Source organism: Protopterus annectens, chromosome 9.part0, assembly GCF_019279795.1.
Source record: "Protopterus annectens isolate FY-2018-M chromosome 9.part0, PAN1.0, whole genome shotgun sequence".
In the NCBI taxonomy this organism is placed as follows: domain Eukaryota; kingdom Metazoa; phylum Chordata; order Ceratodontiformes; family Protopteridae; genus Protopterus; species Protopterus annectens.
This window is the reverse complement of record NC_056743.1, coordinates 705958404-705974156: the sequence shown is the minus strand read 5'-3', so window position 1 is coordinate 705974156 and position 15753 is coordinate 705958404. Positions and strand designations below refer to the sequence as shown.

At 38.1% G+C, this 15753-nt stretch overlaps 1 protein-coding gene across 1 annotated transcript in view; it reads right to left on the bottom strand.

The window, feature by feature from the left end:
• LOC122811473 (H-2 class II histocompatibility antigen, E-S beta chain-like) overlaps positions 1–15753 on the bottom strand; it is a 354402-nt gene that overhangs the window by 124833 nt on the left and 213816 nt on the right. The window contains exon 2 of the mRNA XM_044083337.1: positions 13213–13482. Within this exon, the coding sequence (XP_043939272.1) occupies positions 13213–13482 (270 nt within the window). The remainder of the gene's footprint in view (positions 1–13212; positions 13483–15753) is intronic.

Genomic DNA, 15753 nt, shown 5'->3' with positions numbered 1-15753 from the left:
CCGCATTTCTGGAGAGACTGGGAAATATGAAGGTCCTATCAAACACCTTAATACTGGGTAATTTCAATTACCCAAACATAAACTGAGAGAACTACTCAAGTATTAACTCCCTTGCCCAATGCTTACTAGAATTTATAAACTCGAACGCCCTAGATCCACTGGTCAACACCCCCACCAGAGGGAACAACATATTGGACCTGGTCATCACCAACATGGGCGACCGGTGTTCCACACCGGAGGTCAACCCCTCGCTGGTTAGATCAGACCATAGACTAATCACACTGGATATCCACATTCTGCTCCCACCCCCAATCAAGGAAACCACCATGAAAAACTTTTCAAAAGCAAACTTCACGTTACTTAAGAATGAGGTGGAAAGGTTCACAGCCACCATGCTAAAGGACAATGCTGTCCAAGCTGCTGAAACATTTACAAAGGCACTCTATGAGCATCTTCAGGAATGCATGGATCATGCTATCCCAAGTAAAACCAAGACTCACTCCTCCAAGAAAAGGAAACCAGTCTGGTGGACCCCTGCCATAAACAAGCTATACAACAGAAGGAGGAAACTAGTACAGAAAAGAGTAAAATCCCAAGAAGGAAAGACATCCAGGATCAGTATCAGCAAGAAACTATGATCCCTCATTAAATCATCCAAGGCTAGTTTCGAAAGAAAAATTGCCAATGACTCCAAAGATAACCACAAAGCGTTCTTTAGCTATGTCAAGAACCTAAGTGGAAACTCTCAGATCTGCTCTGAGTTAGTGCAGAATGGCACAAAATACACTGAACCAACTGATATTGCAAACATTCTAGCAGACAGGTTTAGTGCAAACTTCACCCCCCTCTCACCCCCTAAAGGGCCCATAACCATACCAGAAGAATGTAGGGCCCCATCAATCACTGACACACAGGTTAAAACAGCCCTATCGAAAGCCAAAAACACAGCTTCAATGGGACCGGACAGTATCCCAGGCTGTGTCTTACAAGAGCTCCAAAATGAACTAACCCCTCACCTAAACACACAGTTCAAACTCAGCCTCTCTACAGGCTACGTACCCACAGAGTGGTGCACAGCAACAGTTATCCTGCTCCACATAGGTGGAGCCACAACGGACCCCGGGAGCTTTCACCCTATAAGCCTGACTAGCCTGGTCTGCAAGGATATGGAACGCATCATCATGGAACTCATTAACAGAGACATTGGGAACTTCCAAACCTTGGACCCTACCAAGTTTGGCATTGTTAAGGGCAAATCATGCCTCCTAAACCTGGTGGACTTCTTTGAGATGGTTACCAAGGCATTAGATGAGGGAAAGGAGGTCCACACAGCCTACCTAGACCTCGCAAAGGCTTTTGACACCATTCCCCATTCTAGTATTATAGACAAGCTCACCAGTTTGAACATAAACCCCTACGTCACGAAATGGGTTGCCAACTGGCTCATGGATAGAACCCACATGGTGAGAGTTGCAGGCTCTACATCTGACTCTAAACCGGTTATAAGTGGCGGCCCCCAGGGCTCAGTCCTAGGACCCCTCCTGTTTGGTATATACTTCTCAGAGGTACAGGCAAACATAGGAGGTCTATGGTTGACCAAGTTCGCAGATGACTGCAAACTAGGGTCCATAATTGATTCTCCGGCTGATACAGACACCCTCCAGATGGGTTTCACTGAGACAGATACCTGGTGTCAAAATCATGGCCTCAAGCTAAATGCCAAAAAGTGCATAGTCATCCCCCTTGGAAAAAACAAAGTACCCGCGAACTACCACATAGGTGGTAGTCCCCTAAATACAGAAAATGTAATAAGGGATCTGGGGACCCAAGTAGATAGTAATTTCTCCTTTGTTAATCATATTGCCAAGGTGGTTAGCAAATCCTTCTATGTGGCCCACCTAATCACAAAAGGGTTCGCATCTAAAACAAAAGAGGTTATTGTGCCTCTCTACTCATCACTCATTAGACCCATCATAGAATACAATGCCCCATTTGGGATGTACCTTACAAGACACATGCAACAGCTGGAAAGGCCACAAAAGTACCTCACCAAGAGGATTACTGGCCTCAAACAGATGCCCTATGCAGCCCGACTCAAGAAACTCCAGCTGTACTCGGTTGCATACCGCTTACTCAGAGGTGATCTCTGCCTGACATACATGGCCATGTCTAACCCAGAATTGATGGACATGTTCCACCTAAAAAAAAAAAATCCTGGAGAGCCACATGCTCTAGAGATATAAACCTCACCACAATGATAAATAGGACATGCTGGAGGGATAGATTCCTATCCCAGAGACTCCCCATGCTTTGAAACAGGATTCCAATATACATCAGGCAGAGCACCTCACTAACACTCTTCAAGAGAAACCCCGGGATCACTGCATTGGCTCTTCTGGACAGTGGCACAGGGAACTAATGGCTCTGCTGGACAGGGGCACAGGGAACTAATCTAAGGGGGTGGCGAAATACACCACATTTTGGCTAGGCTTATAAATGCCCTTGGGCAGATAGCCTAGTACTTACCTATGAACCTATGAACCTAATCTCTTGTCTTAGATCATTTTCTTCTAGACTGAGGGCACATTATTTGTTCTCCACTTCCTGGGGGCATTCTATACAAAGTTCCAGAGCATCTTCCTGTGCCACATTCTCTTCAGTTTCATCCTGTGTCATCCATTGCTCTTTCATATGGGAACTCACTTGGCTATCACTCCACAACATTGGCTCCGTCAGAGTTGCCACAGTTTCCTATTGTTTCCTTTGCTATGCAACTCCACCTGAATGTTTGTACTGGTTTCCTGTGGAGACTCCAAAGTATCTTCATATAGCAACAGATCAGATGTTTCCCACTCCACTGAGTTTATTTTAGTCCTTAATTTGGGGATCTAGTGCTCCACCTTAATGTGATGTTATCCGAGTTAGTTTTTCTACACTAAATCCTTCACTTCTCAGGTAATCCATAACCTCAGTTTCTATTTCTTTAACTTCTCCATTACTAATCATTTTTTTCTACTTTTCTTCTTTATTTTCTTATTTTTTTTTGTATTGTAAAATTTTTCATGTCTGGATGTCTCTACCTGCATTTCTCTTCAAATATCTTTGGTGCTGGTCTTTTTGTATTAATTAGTTTTGCTTTCTCCTTTGCATAGTTATTACACTATATTAAATCTCCTTTTCTTTCCTACGTCCATATTTATTCTTCAAATGTCTCCTGGTCCTCCTGTTTCTCCTTACTTTGGGGACTCATTGTTCCATCATGCTGTTAGACTTTCTACACTAAATCCTTCACTTCACAAGTATTCCATAACTTCAACTTCTATTTTTTAACTTCTACTTTATTAATCTTCTGTTCTAAATTCCCTCTTTCTGATCTTATTTTTTATTGTGAAATTTTCCATAGCTAGATGCCTTTGTCTGAATTTCTCTTTGAATATCTTTAGGACTGCCTTTTTGTGTTAATTAATTTGTCTTTCTCCTTTGCATAAATATTGAACCATATTAGATCACTCTTTCTTTCACATATCCATATTTGTTTTTTATACCTTTCAAAAGTCTCTAGATTTTGTTCTTTATATTTTCACACTTCCTCAGTCGCGTTTTTTTCCAAAATGGCCCAAGGTTTCTTGGTCTATATAATGTTTTCCACAAATCCATTGTATTAATAAACACAAATTTTTATTTGAAGTTTCTGACAGTTTTTCTTGTGGAAGCATTTTTATCCCCTCAAATTTCTTTCTTAATCTTTTTGTATATCTTCTATCTGGAAAGTCTTTGCTTCTTACATAATAGTAACAATACATCATTTATATATTATCCTCAATAGTCCACTCTGTTGTCTTTATGGCTCTTTTTTGGCCTATCAGTTTTTGGGATTTTTGTAGACTATTACTTCCTTCTACAATAGGAGTGCCATCCTCCCCCTGGGCCTGGCCTAGTTCCATTTTTAGGAATGTTCTCATATCTCAAGGATTCTACACTGCCATTTTTTCCAGTCCTGACACCAGTGCAGCTACCAAGACTGGGCACTTTTTATCCTGGGTTTTTTGCACCCAGCTATCTTTTTTTATTTTTTAACCTACTTCTGTCCATGACATACACTATATAAATGCAGTCTATATATCAATGTCATCTTGGTGAGATTTTGTGAAAAACAGGGTCCACCTCATGAAGGTATTCACCAAGACTTGAGGATGAATTCAATTCCAGCAATACTACTCTCCTTTTCTTGCTGACTTATCATCTCTCCATTTGGACACCTATGAAAAACAGGGTCCATCTCAGGAAGAGACTGACTAAGACTTGAGAACTAATTCAATTTTTTCTCATTGTAATGGTGCCTATATTCCAATAGGTTTTGGAGTTCAAGGCAAAAGGCTACACTAGGTGTACACAATTGCTTTACAGCTTCCTGAATAGCTCCGCCATCTTGGATGAGTTAATTAGGATGCAATTTGGCTAGTTCTGCTTTAGTTATCATACTGTGCTATATCCCTTTATTTTACATCTCTGCACAATGTGTAGGACTGTTTAATGAATACAAAATAACTCACTGTCGTGCTAGCAGCATGACGTGTAGCCATTTCATGAATCCAGCTCACTGTCTATTGAAAATATGTTACCCTTAAAGGCAGTGGATGCATATTATATATCATTTTTATTCAAGCAAAGGAATTTTAAGCAGAGAAGAAAAAATATTTATATTTATGTATAGTTATATTTTTAATGTACGAGAGTGTGATGTGTTATTTTAGGTGAGTACAAACGTATCAAAATTCTTGTATTATGATTGGACAACTCAAGGCCTAAATGTTGGTGATGTGCATTTTTTTTCTGCCAATTTTAATGATGTCTTGTTTAAGATGAAAAAATGTCATCTCTGGATAGTGTTGTTTTAGTGTTTTCTCCTGGGTCTATATCAACTTATCAAAAGCTGATAAGAGCAAATGCTCTTTGATCAACCCCTAAAGATTGAACAATGAAAATAGCAAAGTCATGGAACAGCAATTTTTTTCCTACTTAAATATACCAACTCCGACAATGCACCACAGTGGAGGAAATGGCAAACTCCTGAAAATGGCCCAGTGATTTTTTTTTCCCCTGGGAAAAAAATCGCTGTTCTGGGTCTTCACTCTTTTGGTTGTTCGACATTTAGGGGTCGATCAAACAGTGTTTGCTCTTATCCACTTTCGATAAGCTAATATAGATCATTTTCTTCTTGACTACATGGTAGTGGTGTTTAGCATCCTTCTTTTTTGTTCAGTTTGGAGTGTGTTTTGTGACAATTTAGAGCATCTAACATCACCACCACATTTTGATTGATTAATAAATGCATCCTGTCAGGTTACTGCAAATGACAAGTGACTCATTAATAAATAGCACTGAAAATGAAAACTGGCAGGACTAGTTGTGTACAGTATCTCACTCTTCTTCAAATTTGTAACCTAAATAATCTTTCCCATCAATTCTCCCACTGCTAGCACATTAGTAAATATTTCAGGTCTACTTCTTTTCCATACTTTAGTGGTATAGAGACTTCTACACCCCATGTTTTGTCAATCATCTTTTATTTTCATTCAAATTATAACAAATGCAAGCACCAAAAAAAGGCAAACAAAGGTAGGAACTTTTTTGCTTTTTTTTATTTTTGCCCCTAATGTTGCAATGGTTTAAATATGGAAATTCTAATACATTTCCAGATGTAAGCTGTACATTTCTTTTATCTGTGCACCCTTCCATCCCACTCTGCATGGACCATTCTGAGTTTACTTTAGTTCCTGTTTCCTGTTATGAAGTGAACACACAAAATGTCTATGTACATGAAGTTAAGAAGAACAATAACCATCTGATAAGAAAAAAAATGCTCTATATGTTTGAAAGTTGTAGAATCTTTAAGATATATTTTAATGGTGGCCCAAACTCTGATTTGATTCATCACTTTACCCCCCATACTTTAGAGGCTGCCTTTCTTTCTATTCAAGGAAGGGTTTTTTTATTATTATTATTATTATTATTTGTTCTTGTCTATTTTTCTGTTTACAGTGTTTTCTTCTGTTGCCCATTGTCTGTGAACTTACCTAACACATACGTATGAGCAGAATGGATTGGTATAGGAATCTTATTCTCACTGCTTTGCAGATGTTTAAGCAGAAAATATAGTGCCTTATCTAGCAGCATGGGGCACTACCAACAGAGATACCACTGTGAGTTTTCTTCTGCTTGAGAAATGTGGCACAGAAACACATAAAAGCAGAAGCAATAGAAATATAACTGCCTGAAACCCAATAGCAATGGAAGTGGCAGTCATATCCTCTTAGGATCAGTCATGTTGTTCCGTATGGGCTTTTATTCCATCTTTCAAGATTTTCCTGCACTGGGTTGCTGAAAATTGCCAGTATCAGAAAATCCATCCATTGTGCTGTTAACTCAATTCAGAGTAGATACATTGTGTAAAATATCATTTACCAATCATCAGAGTCTAGTAGGACAGCACTATAACAATATATTGGTAAAGATTCCATTTGAATTTAAAATTAGATGGAAAGGATAAAAATCACAAAGCAGTCATGCATTTACATTTAAGTGCATTTTTTGCATTTATTTTTTTTTCTCTCACAACACAGCGATCCTGTGAGATTTCAAAAGGACTCAAGTAGTTATTTAACATTTGTTTAACAGGAAAGCCTGATTGGGACAGAGCCCATTGTCAGTGAAAGCCCAGGGAGAAACACTCAAGACACATGTCGTTGGAATATGGGAGGACCACAGACAAGAATCGAACCAGAGAGCATTGTGCTGTGAGATGACAATGCTGACCGCTGCACCACCACTCCACATATTTAAACACTGCTCTAATAACATCTGCATTAAATCCAGCATTGCTGATCTATGCAGCAAAGTACTGGACTGCACTGTCAGTCAGATGTGGTTTCAAAACAGCAGCTGCAGCTCGAGTGTATTGCAGAGGAAAGGGGAAATATATGCATGAGACAGCATTCTGAGTTATACTTCCAGAATTTATGAACTTTTACTGTTCTTAATGTGACAAATGTGAAATTTAAATCTGTTCTGAAACCAAACTGATTCTGCATTTTGAATTGTTCAATTTGCTGTTCTAATGTGACAGATGTGAAATTCAAATTAGTTCTAAAACCAAACTGTTTCTGAATTTTATATTGGTCTAGTAAAAGGTACATTGTTCTGCAGGTGCATCTCTGTGATGTACCTGGATAAGCTCTGTTTGCAATCTAAAAAACCCAGGACTGAATAGTAAACTCATCACTGGAGAAGCCTGACTATGATAGCAGACCTGAGCTGTACTGCAGACTCACCTGTCTTCAGGAGAATGGAGGCTCACCTGTCTTGAATGGAGGCTCCCAGCTTAACAGGTCGCTGTCTTGTGCCAGCAGCAATGGAGTCAGCTATATATATATATATATATATATATATATATATATATATATATATATTGTGATATGAGGTTGAGAGGTATACTCCTGCGTGCTTGTCACTCAGAATTCACAGTGATAAAATGGAGATGAAATACTTTTACGTTCATCATAGCAATAAGCTGATCAACATGATATGTCTTGAAGGCCAAAGCTAGTTTGCCTCACTTTAGTCTATACCCTCTGTTATGAAGGTCTGATGATTTAAAAGGCATGTTAGAGCATGATAATGAAATATTACTTCACATTATGACCATATCACAGCCCTGTAAAATAGTTTGCGACAACAGACAGAAGGTTTGAGTGTGTTGCACATTGTATAGGCCACTAAGGGTAGACGACCAATAAGTATGTGCAAGGGACTGCACCATCACACATTTTTAAAACAATATATATGGTATTGTACTTACATACATATATGTGTTTGTGCATTTCTTTCTCTGTCTATATATATATATATATATATATATATATATATATATATATATATATATATATATCTGTATATATATATATATATATATATATATATATATATATATATATACATATATTCCTCCAAAAGGAGGAAGCTACTACAAGATAGAGCAAAATCCTTAAAAGGTAAGACACCCTTGATCACTATAAGTAAAAAACTAAGAGCCCTCATAAAATCATCCAAAGCAAATTTCGAGAGAAAAATAGCTAAAGACTCAAAAGACAATCATAAGGCCTTCTTTAGCTATGTTAGAATCCTGGGAGGAAACTCCCAGATATGCTCAGAACTAGTTCAAAATGATGTGAAGATTACTGATCCTACAGACATTGCCAACATACTGGCTGACAGGTTCAGTGCAAACTTCTCCCCCCCCCCCCAAAAGGAGAGATATCTATACCAAACGATTGCAGCCCCCCAAATATCTCCAGCGCCCAAGTGAGAACTGCTCTCTCCAAAGCAAAAAAACACAGCATCCATGGGACCTGATGGTGTCCCCGGCTGTGTGCTCCACGAACTCAATGAGGAATTAAACCCACAGCTAGGACAGCTGTTTAATCAAAGTCTTACCTCTGGATACGTACCCAGGGAGTGGCGCACTGCAACTGTGGTCCCACTTCACAAAGGCAGTGCCTGCACCGACCCTGGAAATTACCGCCCATTAGCTTGACAAGCCTTATCTGCAAAGCCATGGAGAGGATCATAATGGACCTCATAAATAAAGACATTGGGAATTTGCAGACTTTGGATCCAACCCAGTTTGGCTTTGTCAAAGGAAGATCATGCCTTTTAAACTTGGTTGACTTCTTCGAAACAGTCACCAAAGCCATTGATGAGGGAAAGGCAGTCCATACAGCCTACCTCAATCTGGCTAAGGCCTTCGATACAATACCCCACTCGGGTATCATTGAAAAACTCATCAGCTTAAATGTTAACCCATACATCACAAGATGGGTTGCAAACTGGCTGAGTGACAGAACCCACAGAGTCAGAGTTGCTGGCGCCATGTCAGACTCAAAGCCTGTCACAAGTGGTGTCCCACAGGGCTCAGTCCTGGGCCCACTCTTGTTTGGCATCTACTTTTCCGAAGTACAAATCTAACACAGAAGGGTTATGGCTGACAAAGTTTGCAGATGACTGCAAACTGGGCGCCATAGTAGAAAACACATCTGACACAGATATCCTTCAGAAGGGTCTCACAGAAACAGATAACTGGTGCCAGAGCCACGGCCTAAAGTTAAATGCCAAAAAATGCATAGTCATACCCTTCGGGAAAAACAAGGTTACCCCTAGCTACCAAATAGGTGGCAATCCACTGAGCACAGAAGAAGTTATCAGGGACCTGGGGACCCAGGTTGATAGTAGTCTGTCATTCGACACCCATGTAGCTAAAGTAGTTAGGAAGACCTTCTACATTGCCCACCTTATCATGAAGGGATTCTCATCTAGATCAAGGGAGGTCATAGTCTCCCTTTACTCATCACTCATCAGACCAATGATTGAGTACAATGCCCCATTCGGAATGTATCTGACCCGACACTTGCAGCAGCTGGAGAGGCCACAAAAGTTCCTCACCAAAAGGATAAAGGGTCTCAAAAATCTGTCCTATGCTGCCCGACTGAAAGAACTCCAGCTCTATTCAGTCACTTACTGCTTGCTCAGAGGTGACCTTTGCCTAACATACAAGGCCATGTCAAACCCAGATTTGATGAATATGCTTCACCTCAAAAAATCTAGATCCATCAGAGCCACAAGGCGGGAGACTTAAACCTCGACACGGCTATTAATAGGGCGTGCTGGAGGGATAGATTCATCACCCAAAGACTCCCTATGCTGTGGAACAAAATCCCGGTACATGTGAGGCAGAGCACCTCGCTGGCCTTGTTCAAGAGAAATCTTGACCAATGGATGGGAGATCGCAGATATACCCCAGGGATTACCTCAGTGTCACTGCTCGACAGAGGCACAGCAAAATAACGGGTATAGTTCCCCATACTTAAGGGGTGGCGTAAGCCACAAAACGATGGGCTAGGCTTGCAAATGCCCTCGGGCAGATAGCCTAGTATGAACCTATGAACCTATGAACCTATATATATATATAGCTATATATATATATATATATATATATGTGTGTGTGTGTGTATATATATATATATATATATCTATATACATATATATATATATATATATATATATATATATATATATATACATATATATATATATGTGTGTGTGTATATATATATATATATATATATATATGTATCTATATACATATATATATATATATATATATATATATATATATATATATATATATATGTGTGTGTGTGTGTGTGTGTGTGTGTGTGTGTGTGTGTGTGTGTGTGTGTGTGTGTGTGTGTGTGTGTGTGTGTGTGTGTGTGTGTGTGTGTGTGTGTGTGTGTGTGTGTGTGTGTGTGTGTGTGTGTGTGTGTGTGTGTGTGTGTGTGTGTGTGTGTGTGTGAGTGTAGTTAATGTGAGAAAGTATACTGGCTGTAACAATGTTACTGAACAGAACCAGCAAACCAAATGGTTCAGACAGCAGCTTATGGTAATTCTTTAATCAGCTCAGTAACCATATCTAGCAAATATATTCTTGCAATAAAGTATATGAGATATACAGATGTCTTAATGGGGAAAGGCAGATCAGCATCATGTTTAATGCTAATTGCTTCCAACAAAGCAATTAATAGAAAAACATAAATATAAATCAAAATGTTAACCAGCTCTAACTGAAATATTGAATATTGTAAGGGAGATAAAAACATTGGAGGTGGGACCTATAGAAAAGGGAAGGAGCAAATGACATAGAAATGAATGAATTTGTGGGAGCAATGTTCAGGAAGAGAAGTGAAATTTAAATGAAGGCAGGAACAGATTATTTTCTGTAATGCTGGAATGAATTCAAATTGATAAAAGCATATGGATACAGAAAGAAAATAAAGGGATTTGTATTATGGTGTGCTTTATTTTCTAATACTACATATGTACCTATATACCTTTTTAAAAATGTCAAGTTTAATAAATATGTTTTAAAAAAGATCCAGCCTAAAACATTTCAGACACAGCACTTGCAGGGCTCTAGTTAGAGAAGCCAGTACATGTAAAAATAAAATGAAATACTTTTCTAAAAAAAGGAAAGTGACAAAACAATAACTAGACCCATCTTTTCACAAGGTGGGCCAGCACATAAGAAAAGGAAATCAAGCTATGAAAATTTTAGGCTAACAATATTATAATAAGATGCACTTGTGAAGAGCTTGAGCTAGTGATATGTATATCACCCGCGACTACTTATGTGAATGACAGTACTGCACTCAGACCCCATCAGTAACTGCCAATTGCCAGTTTCCCTTTAAACCTCTTTAATCTATCATAATTATGACTCTGCTGTGTGTGTGTGTGTGTGTGTGTGTGTATGTGTGTGTGTGTGTGTGTGTGTGTGTGTGTGTGTGTGTGTGTGTGTGTGCACACGTATGCATGTGTGCATGTGTGTTTCAGCCTGTGGGTGCTTTCATGTACTAGTTTGTGAGGATCCTGGGACCAGTAGCACATGTTCTGTATATTGTTTGTGAGCATCTATGGAATAAACCTTTTGGCTTCATGCCAGTAATGGATGCAACTTGTTAATAAAATCTAAAAGTATGATCATAAAATACTGACAGAAATTACATCAGTGAAAACTGAATCTTGGCTATAAGACTTTCAAAAAAGAATGTGCGGTAAGACTTGCCCTCATCCCCAACCTTGTTACTTATATATACAGTAAATCCAATGTTGCTGCATATCAAAGTAAGAAGATGAGATACCCCAGACTGCATCTCATTATGCATACCACCAAAATCAAATTTTTGTGACCATAATTTGAGTATTAGTCACAATTTTCTTTGTTTTCTGCCTAGAACCCAAGCTTCACCTATAAAGGCTTTTACAGCACAAAATATATTATTTGTCATATAAGTCACTTTCTAAGTACTACTCCATATGAATCTTGGTGTGTTTTATTTGTAATAAACTGTTACATACTATAGTCTAAATTATTACATGCTACATATGCCTGGTTTATTTCTTAAAAAATAGCAAAATTATTAATATGATGGTGGCTGAACTCTTGGCCTAACATGCTGTACTGTTGGTTGATTCTCATTAATTAATATATTTTATATTCTGACATAAATATGTGATCCCATGTTATATTCAGCATTTTGAATAGTACATTTAATTGTTTTTTATTTCAACTTAAAAATAAATATTTTTTATGTTAGCACATAAAAAATGTATTTTTTAACCAAGAGACACAGAAGTATATTCTTGATATATGGAAACTATTTTCTTTAACAACAATCATCTGCATTATATGAAACAGGAATTTTAAGAAATTTTCTGTTAACATGATTTCATTCTGAAATGCACTTTTTGTCTTGCACATTGCTTTCAACTGTTCAGATTTTCACTGACTGTCCAGATTTTTGCCTCACAATTTTAGTCTGTTCTTCATTTCTTGCAAATCAGTCAGGACTGAATTATAGCCATTTAAGACTTCTTCGTGTAGTTCAGAAAACGCGCAGTACCACAACACCTTTTATTCTATTGACCTTCTATGCTTATACAAGCAATATTTCAAGTTTGTCCCTATTTTCTGACCTTTGCCCCCAAAATTTTGGCTTTGTCCAGATTTTTTGTGATATGATGTTGAAAAGTATGCTCCTGCATGCTTCTCACTCCGTTAATGTGTGTAGACTAAATGTACTTTAAATAAGCCATGTTTTGTATCACTGGAAGCATTTCTGTTAAGTTGTTTCGGGATATCTTGTCTACTATGCAATATTATAAACAAACTGCAGATACAAACAAGTCATCAGTGTTGTGGTAAAAGATGAATTTAGAACCTTTGGCCTGTTTATTACTTCATATTCTGTGTTCTCTTTGAAGAAGGAAACATTACATTTTACATCTTAACAGACTTAAAGATGTAAAATGCGGTGAGTGACTTTATATTAGCAGATTCAACAAATGATCTTTGCTTCACGTAAAATAGGAATAATTGAAAAACAGTATAGTAGATGAGAACGCATAAAGTAAGCTTTTAGGTACAGCAGGCACATTTTTTTATTTAGGTTAAATAAAAGCAGCCAATTCTCTGAGACAATCTTCCCCCTGTTATGGCTGCAAACAAAATGGATCATGAAAAGTTTACATGTGAGAGGTTGATGGCAAAAAAAAAAAAAAGAAAAAAGAGAGAGAGAAACAGAAAGCTAGGATCCTTACTTTTTAGATCCACCAGTGGCTCCTTTAAGCCTTCATAGTTGTGTCTGCAAACAGTATCGACTTGTGCATGGAGCTGATCTATATACTGTGTATTATTGTTCCAGTACTCTGCATCAATCTTGCCAAAGTCAGTCTTTGCAGAGAATTTACCCTTCCGGCTGTCATACTCTATGAAAAACTCAGCATTGTAGTAATGCTTCAGCATCAGCACTATGTCCTGTCCATCATTGTTGTACTGGCACTCTGCTTTCCACTGAAGCACATAAATTCCTGAAACAGAAACACGAAAAGGCATGTTGCTTATTTTGTTTACATAATAGTTTGAATAAAAAATATGTTTCAAATATTCTAGCACAGTCAGCCTTGTCAGACTGCTCATTTTGACATTACTTACTATTGTCCAACAACATTCCATTTTTTTAAAGATAATTTAATTTTAAAGACTATGAAGTACAAAAAATAAACCTTCTACATTAGACAACAACTCTACTCATATTGTAAAGTAAGTATAACAACCTCATTCTGTACATGCTTGTCCAGCTCCATCACCTCACCATATCCTATACATATATTTATTCTGCTCTTAATGTTAGGTAGTTCATGGAGCACTGTGGTTATGCTCCAAAATCAAGAAAAAGATAAACTTGTAAGGTATGTCCCTAGCACAAGAACTGATTTTAACAGTGCTTTGGGGTACATTTGACAGGGAAACCTAAGCACTGTTTAGCTTTGATCTCACATGGAAAACAGTGAACAGTGTCCACCAGTGAAGTGTCCACCATCAAAGAACAATGGTAGAAGGTAAAAAAGCTTAAAAAAGTTGTTACAATTTCACTCTGCAACAAAGGTCTGGCAGAATGGAGTGCTTAATAGCTTTTAAAGCAGTTAGCTCTACAGAAGGGCACTTCATTTCTGCCTGATGTCTGTTTGATTAAGTGATTTACTGTCATTCAAAGGCTTTGAAAGCTGTAGAACACTTTGTGCTCCTACACTTTTGTTTCTTTAATTGATATTATATGGAGCAAAAAAAAAAATCAATGTACTACAAAAAATAATGATCAGGTCACTATTCATAACACTTTATTAAATGTTCTCAACATGAATGCCAAGATTCATCTCTTGAGCTTTGCTCAAAAGGTGAATTTCTTGGCAGCCATGTCTTGAGCACATAATAAGTTGGTTAAGATCACAGAACCAGTCGTAATCCTCAATATTGTTTATAACTTTATCTGCATTGCTCACTTACAGTACTATCAACTTCTATACATTCTTCTCTCATATTGACTAAGATCTGACACCTGAATGGTTAAAGATAGGTGAACTGAAATCAAAAGATGAAAGGCTAATAATGAGAGCACAAGATCATGGACTATGTACATGTTGGTTTAAAAAAGTCTATAGAAAACGTGGGAGAAGAAGAAAACTGCAGGTTCTATAAAACGGAATGGAAACAATTACCCATCTCATTGATTGGTGTGATACACTTATGGTTGAGGGTCTGTAAAGTGAAAGGCAAAATAATGTAGCAAGAGTGTTGCAGTGGGAATTTTCCAAACACTACAATATAGAAGAAGCTGAGAAGGATTAGACACATAAATCACAAAACATTGGATATGACTATCCTTTGTTTCCACAAGTCAAGCATTCCTCTTATGCTGTGCTAATAATGTCATAAGAAGGCAAAAACATGCATGTCCACAGCTGGAGGGGTTTGGCTTTATTGGCCTGAAATTGTCCATGAATAAACTTAAAAAGTAAAAGAAAAGTCTTGGACATTCAGCATTGCCATTTAGCTGAAACACCCGATATCCTTAAGGGGTAATTTGCATATATCCCATGGTTCCAAAGGTATCACACAGTGCAAAGTCTACCTTTGCTAGATTTTTCTTTTTGTTTCAGTTCATTATCAAGAAAGATGAAGTTTAGATCACACAAGAACTCCCACTGGCAACAATTAAAAATAGATGCAAGAGAACCAGATATATTAGCCCAAAGAAAAAGTACCATCATCACCACCATCATCATCATGTTTCCCATTTTTCTATTTGGGATCGGGGTGTAGTGTCAACTGTTGCCACCTCTCTTGATTCAATGCTACTCTCCTACCTTCTTTGATACTCATGTCTGACTGCTGCAGGTCTTCTCTCACACAACCCATACAACGTTTTGCTGGATGACCTCATTTTCTTACGCCTTATTCCTGTCTGTCCCAGACCTTCTTCATCAGATTGTCTTCTGCTTTTCTGCAAATGTGCCTAAACCACCATACTCTGTTATCTTTGACTTTCTCTGTAATTGGAGCTACTCTGGCTTCTGCTCTTATGCTCACATTTCTTCATCTGTCCCACAGTGTGCATCCTACCACCTGTCTCAAGTGCTTCACCTCCATCATCTCTGGCCTCCTCAACTGCTCTGCCTTTGCTGCCAAGGTTTCTGTAGCACATACAGTAATATGGGTTCCACTACTGCTTTTAACACCTTACTTTTCAGCTTGTTTGGCAATCTTCTGGCATACACTATCCCTGACTCTCTGTGCCAGTT